The following is a 7258-nucleotide window of genomic DNA, read 5'->3' as shown; positions in this document are numbered from 1 at the left end:
ATTATTTGTGAATTTGTGGCTCTTGTTGTTCATATCACCGGCCAGTTGCCATCTATGTTTTAAAATATAGGCACAACTTGGGAAATTAATTAGAATATATATATATATATATATATAAGCTGCTAATGACAGACATCAGTTCTCATGGCAGATCCACAAGTGTCAGCTAGAATTGACAGGCCTGCTCTTATTTACTTTTACGTGAAATTGAAGATCCAACCAATTTTGACCAGTAAATTCTCCACCATTAACACTGAAAACTGTGTTTCCACATGTCAACTGCGTATTTGCTGTGCTGTAAAATCTTTTGGAAACTGGACTCAAGTCAGACAAAACCAGTCATTTAAATGCTACTGGGGCTCTAGGAATGTCTGACGAACCTTTTCAAATACTATCACCACTTTTTTTTTTTTTTTTTAAAACAAATTACTGATAAATAGAAAATGTCATAAATAAACTGCCAACAAGAACAAAGAGAAAAGACGGCAGATATCATGCTCACTCTTTCTCCAGAAGCTGCTTAACTGTGAGATAGGCCCAAACCCTCTGGATTTGGCCATCAGACTCTGTTCCAGTCGATTCTACGGAGGTGTTTGTGCCAGAAAAGGTCATCCTTCTAGTCCCCTGTCATAATCCAAAACAACTGTAATGTCAACAACTTTCACAAAGGTTATTACAACTGATGTGCAGTTAGAATTGACACTTACCGAAATGGCCACAACTTGTGGAGAGAAAGTTTCAATGTCGTTGTCAGTGATCTGACCAGCCACCACAATCTCAGAGCCATTATAATAGGTGCTAAAGTTAGTCTGGGTTAGATTGGTTCCACCACTATAGATCAGTGTCACGTCTGTCAACAGAGGAGTGGCGACCTCTTCATAGAAACCCTGTTGACATACAATATAAACACTTGACGAATGTTTGACCTCTCCACAGCAGCCAACCATATTTACATTTTTCAGGAGAAGATATCACATTGTAAAAAGTTTATTGATACCTTCAGCTGTAAATCAGCATCAGAGTCTTCATAAATACGTCGTGCCACACCATTGTTCTGTAGCGACATTTTCTCAAGGAACTTAAAATTGACATCAAAACCAAAACCAAGACAGTAGAGTGGGAATTTATCTGCAATGGCTCTTCTGACGTTGGACTGTATTACTTCAAGATTTGTTTCTCCTGCAAGGACACAAGACATGGTGTCATTTGACATCCTCTGCAGTAGAATTAAATATCGGTTTTACATATCATTTAAGAAATGATAGGTTGAGCTGGTAACCCAAAGCGACCATACAGGAAGTTGGTCCCTAACCTCTAATGAAACCCATAGAGGCAAGCTGGCATTGGACAAACTATTGTTCAAAAATAAATAAATTAAACCCATCTAAATGGATAGTTTCCTGTCAGGAATGACTCTCTGACGTAAAGTGAATAAAATGTTGTATAGCTTACACTTAAACTGACATAGCTATTTTTGTTTTTTTGATTTATGTGGCCCTTTTTTAGGTGGCTTAAATGTGTTTTGCTGCTGACCCTGTCCACATCGGTTAGTATTTTAGTTTCTGTGCTGGTCCTTCTGTCAGCTTCTCCAATTTGGGGGCATACTGACTGTCATCTACTGTAGACTATTGTACACTGACTATTGACAAGTATCTCATACAACCCCACTTCAAGGAAACTGATTTTTTATTTTAAGATTTGACAATGCTATGGTAAAGATTTGATTTGGATTATGCACAAGTCAAGACTGAAGGACCTTCACTGTCATATGTACTGGAATTGTTCAAAGAAACATTGCTGACAGTTGGTTTAAAACAGAAATCCAACAGGGGTCTCCTGTATTAAAATCCATTGTTTTGTCAACCCATCCATCGTCCTGAGCTCCCACATGCACGCTTTATGTATGTAAAGAACAACCACCTCCCTTGCTACTGTCACAGCAGCCACTAGAGGACTCTGTCATGTGAATTTGAACATGCCTTATTTTGAGCTATTTGTTTAAACTGGCTGAGGCACACAAATGCTAAAGACGTATCAAAATAAGCTGCATGAACAAACAATATATATGATTATTATTTTATAGGACGACAGCTTCCATTTCTAAAAGTATTTGTTTGTGTGCAGGTGTGCTTTAATATAACCTGTGGTTGGATCTCCATCTGTGAGAAGTATAAGGATAGATGCTGAACCTTCTCTGGGATGTGCATTCAGCATACTTGCTCCTTTCAGCACTGCTTGGTTAATGTCTGTGGCTGAGATGTAACAAAACATGTCTCATTACGATCATTCTGCTGTCGTTTGTTCATATTCCAAAATGAAAATATTGATTGAAAAATCTCACCTCCTCTATCTCTTATTCTCCGCGCAAATGTCTTGGCGCTCTCCACGTTTTCACTGCTGGCCTGAACAAGTTCTTTTTTCCAGTGAATAATCGCTCCATCAAAAGCGATAAGACCGAAGTAGTCATCTTCTGCCAGATCATTTAAGATATGGATCAATGCGATTCGTGTCTGGGTAGAAACACACAATAAAACTTTTAGTCAGTTTTGCTTCATGTGTGTTCAGAAATTGTGCACTTTGCTGTAAAGTAAATCTGTAAATTTTGGTAATATGTCCTACACTTGCTCTCTTTAAATACTGTACCTGCTCTATTTTTCTGCCGTGCATTGAGCCGCTTTGATCAATAAGAAAGACAACATTTTTTGATATTCGGGAAAGACCAGCTGGAGCAAAGTGATGAACAAAGTAGCCATCAGATTTCTTTAAGGGGAAAAAGAAAAAAAGTAATTGAAATGACTGAAAAACATATCAGATTAAGTCACGTGAGCTCATGTTTTTTTGCTGTACAATGCTACTTCACTGTAGAACATCATCAGGAAATTAACACTTGTTTTACCTTGATGTCTCCCAGTGTAGTGTCTCTGTTAACGTCATAAGCAATAACCAGATCTCCATTCATACCCTCCTCTCCGCAGCTGTCACATAATTTCTGTTGGTCTTCAGTTGGATAGAAATGCACCCATGCCTGGAAAAGGATAAATTCAAATTAATGTTATTGGGCACGGTAGCCGGCGGTTTGTACAGATTGTAGAATAAACAGTATCAACAGATATAATTTTAACATGAACAGTGAAAATAATAAGCGATACCATCCTTATGTGCAATGTAGCTAATACAAGCCATCATAAAATAGCAGCTGAGTTGAATACAAAGTAGAATTTTCCATCACTGCATGCTCTACCTGTTTGTCTGCATGTGTTTTGGTGATGGCATTAGCCAGGGCTTTGGTGCTTAGTCCTCCTTTCACATCGATGAAACTGATGCCAGCTTTCTCGTGGATGTACACATCAACCTGACATTAAATGCATTAAAAAACATCAGTTAGAACCCCTGTTACCCCAGCATGTTTTTCTTTGATGAACACTAGATACATGGACACGAGAAACACCTTGAAGTCTTTGACAGGCTGCATGGGTCGAGCATGGATTTGCAGCTCGTACTTGCCATGGGTGCGTTTCATCAGTTCCTCATATGTAAGTTCAAAGGTGACCTTTTTGTGAGCAGCCACATTTACAGAAGTCTTAAATTCCTCCAGGGTCCTGCCTACAGAACTACATCAGAGACAATAACAATTGCATTTAATAACATCAAACACCAGGTTATACCAATAGTGTGGACATTACCTGTGAATAATTCAACTAAAAATCGATTTGACTTGTTATCTCAAGCTTCTCAAATAAAACATATAAACCAACTGGCAATAAATGTCTCTATTAGTACATGTACCTGACAATCCCAGCGCTTTGGCCACGAGACACAGCAGTAGTATACTCTTGCTGAGCCTGCTCCTTAGCTTTCACAACACCATCATACTCCTGGCCATCTATAAGCCTGAAGAGGACCAAGGAAAGAATTTATTAATTTCCCAGTCAGTCTGCAATTATTATTATTTTTTAAATGATTTGTAAGGTAGAGATCTTTAGTTGAAAATGCCTCTACATATCCATGTATCTTGTCTTTTCACACACATTTTGAATTTACTGATGAAGGCATTCTTTGGAATCCGAACGTGGAATTCAATTTCCCTTGACTCGTCCATACGGTTGGCCACACGGCTTGTGATGACAGTGGTGGCATAGCGGCTGGTCACTGTGGAGTTGATGTGAAAGCTGTAGATGTCCCAGTCGCCCTGAGCAAACACAGAAGGCACATTTCACAAAACGATAAATAAATAGCTCGATTGATCATACTGGCTGACGACCAGCTGACCAAAGATCAGATGCTGGCAAGAAAGTGTTATTCTGATTTCAGATCTCATTGGTATAACTGTAGAAACCCCTAAATTCACATTATTTTTTCTACAAAATGTTTTCATTTCACATTGGCTGTGCAGCTTCATACTCCTAATATTCCAGCATTCATGGCATCATACTTACACTCATTCCCTAAAGACTTACTTGCTGCTGTTTGTGCCTAAGGGGGAATAGATTCCCCACAGTGTGGCTGTTTGAACAGACATATATCCAAACAACACATCACTTGGCAAGACATTGCATTGTTAACTTGCAATAATAATAATTTTAACCCAAACCTAACCTAATATGAAGTGTTTACCATAAAGTTCAGAGGCTCTCATACTCACGAAAACCAACACCGCAGAGATCTAACTTATCCCAGCCCGATCAAGAATCTAAATCTAACCAACCCAAATGTTAAACCGGGTCTTTAATGTAAACCTTAAAGATTTATGTTATGGGGGGTGTTTGTTCCCAAAATGTTGGTAGGTCCTTTGTTGGTACTTTAATCTTTGTGATGATGATTATTGACATTCCATAACCTTAACCATCACAGATTAACATCTAACGTAAACCCTAATGCAAATAGAAACAAACTAAATCATGACTTAAACCTTACAAAGTAAAATGTCCTCATTTTCCACAAGTGTCCTCACTACTCATAACCTGTGGTCCCCACATGGACAGATGCACAAAAACACATACACAGTCGTGAGTCCATGTCTTCACTTTCTAATCATTTCCTTGAGACCTCCTTAACACTTAACCATAAATACTACTTTGACAGTGCTAAACGTAACCCTGTGCCAACCATAAACCACATGCTGTTTTACATATATCTATAATTGTACATAGTAGTTTGACACTCACTTTCATCCCGAAACCTGTTGCACCTGTTTAAATGCATGTGTGTTTTAGGTAAGCGCTTTGAGGGCTAAATAAACACCACAATTTGATCACTCTTTAATCTGAATGATTTTCATTTGATTTTCCATGAATGCTGCTAACTGAATTATGTCCCCACAATGAGTAAAAAACACACAGAGATGTGAACACCATGACACAACTCCAAAGGCAAAGAGCCAGGAGGTCCTTCAACCTGCTTTTGTGTTTGTTTATCAGAGGCAGGGTTCAGTGTGTTGCAACTGACCGAAAGATGCCTAGACGGGAAAAAAAAAAAAGGAAAAAAAGGAAAAAGTCAAATATCTCCTTAATATCTGTGAAAATAAAATTGCATCGATAAAATGTTCGACAGAGTCGGTGTCCTTGCAGTGTTGTGCTCGGCCCCTTAGGTTTTGTAGCCTTACCTTGTTTGGTAGTGTGGTAGCCAAAGCCAGCAGCAGCCCAAAGAGGGTTAATTGCAGCCCAGTTCTCCCCATGATGCGTCCCACCAGAGTGCAACCCGGGCGGCTGAAACTGTCTTTTAAACTCAAACAAACAAGGACAGCATTAATGTGTACATAATAGGGGCAAACTCTTGTTTCTCCCTCTCAACCCACACACACACACACACACACACACACACACACACACACACTAAAGCACACTCCCCCGAAAAGGAGGGATTTATCAGAAATTCAGCAAAAACACAGTCTCCCCCGCAAAAAAAGAGGTGTTATCAAAACTTCAGCTGCTAATGTGAGCTTTACTGTTGACATTGAAAGATCAGCCTGTTCACTTTGTCGAGACTTTAACTCGCAGAAAACTTTTCGTGCAGTGACAGCCGAACACTGGTTAGAAAACTCAGAATGACAGCGCTACACGAGGACAATTTGTCATTGCGTGTCCTGCATGCGCTGTTAATGAAACAATTATAACATTGTGTGGTGTCAAGCAAAAATGAATTTATTATTTATGTCTTCAAGTATGTACAGCTTTTTTTTTTTTGAGAGAGAGTACCGATCTGACAAGGTCAGGAAAGTGCTGGGAAAACAGGTGATACGGCAGGCAAAAGCAATCATACACCAAGCTTTCATTGCAAGCATTAAAGAGATTAAAGACAGAAGTTACTGGGTAAAGCACAAATAAAATAACTGCATAGGAGATGTTAAAAAAAAAGAATATCTATGTCATCACTAAGGAAATTCTGCCTTAAAGACAAACACTTCCACGACATTGTCATACTGTGCAAACATGGAATGATTTTAAAGGGTCACTCCACCTCTGCTACAAATAAGGTTCAGGTTGATCATCACAAGGAGTACTACTTGTGTAATGTCTTCTGAGGCTCTGGAAATCGCTTTTTGAAGTTTGAAAAAACAACCCCGATGATATCAAAGACGCCATATTGTGTTGCACTCTGGAAAACTTCTGTTCCATCATTTGTGGAGATTGGCCACTAAGTCGTGATATCCCATCCTTTGCTAAATCTATTCTGCTAATTATTCTTTTTTAAATCGGTCTCTTGTGGCTTTCCAAACAGTGTAGAAGTGCAAGATTAAATTGCAGGATTAATATATTGATTGTAGAAAGTATGATTAAAGTAAAGGGAAACAGTAAAACCAGAACAAGATCAAAATAACTGCTTTGTGAACTCCAGTCTGCTGTCATCACAAATTCAGCAACTTGTCTGTGGTAGCTCTCTCGCTTTCTGACTACATCGATTGTTTTTTTTTTTTTAAACCACTGCTTATTTTTTCAAGAATACATCAAACCATTGATGCGTTCCCAAACTATTCGGAGGGAATTGAATAAGTTGTACAAGATATGTGTTTAAAGTTAAAGATAGACTGTAAATGACTAAAACAATAAGAGCACAACATTTGTTGGAGGTCTTTGAATTCAGTCTGCCTTAATACATAGAATTTGCCATATGAGCCAGAGAACGTCGGGAGGCCAGCATCTAATAAACAGAAATTAGAAAACCTATGCATTGTACAAATAACATGTCAAACAGTTGTGGCTTCTCAATAATTCACATTCTTCATGTGCCTCTAACATTGTCAGATCATCAGCATTTATCA

The 7258-nt window shown here is 38.6% G+C and overlaps 1 protein-coding gene across 1 annotated transcript in view; it reads right to left on the bottom strand.

Annotated features, from left to right (window-relative positions):
- LOC103360529 (inter-alpha-trypsin inhibitor heavy chain H3-like) overlaps positions 1-5694 on the bottom strand; it is a 19931-nt gene extending 14237 nt beyond the window's left edge. The window contains exons 1-12 of the mRNA XM_008286315.1: positions 5603-5694; positions 4029-4189; positions 3787-3891; positions 3449-3611; positions 3242-3352; positions 2897-3025; positions 2644-2760; positions 2342-2510; positions 2142-2252; positions 998-1179; positions 708-887; positions 503-624 (exon numbers count right to left, since the gene is read on the bottom strand). Of these exons, the coding sequence (XP_008284537.1) occupies positions 503-624; positions 708-887; positions 998-1179; positions 2142-2252; positions 2342-2510; positions 2644-2760; positions 2897-3025; positions 3242-3352; positions 3449-3611; positions 3787-3891; positions 4029-4189; positions 5603-5674 (1622 nt within the window). The 5' untranslated portion in view covers positions 5675-5694. The remainder of the gene's footprint in view (positions 1-502; positions 625-707; positions 888-997; positions 1180-2141; positions 2253-2341; positions 2511-2643; positions 2761-2896; positions 3026-3241; positions 3353-3448; positions 3612-3786; positions 3892-4028; positions 4190-5602) is intronic.
- Between the last annotated feature and the right edge of the window lie 1564 nt (positions 5695-7258).

The sequence above is a fragment of the Stegastes partitus genome, unplaced genomic scaffold, assembly GCF_000690725.1.
Source record: "Stegastes partitus isolate 25-593 unplaced genomic scaffold, Stegastes_partitus-1.0.2 Scaffold10, whole genome shotgun sequence".
In the NCBI taxonomy this organism is placed as follows: Eukaryota; Metazoa; Chordata; class Actinopteri; family Pomacentridae; genus Stegastes; species Stegastes partitus.
The sequence above is the reverse complement of the archived record's forward strand: the minus strand, read 5'-3'. Positions and strand labels throughout refer to the sequence as shown.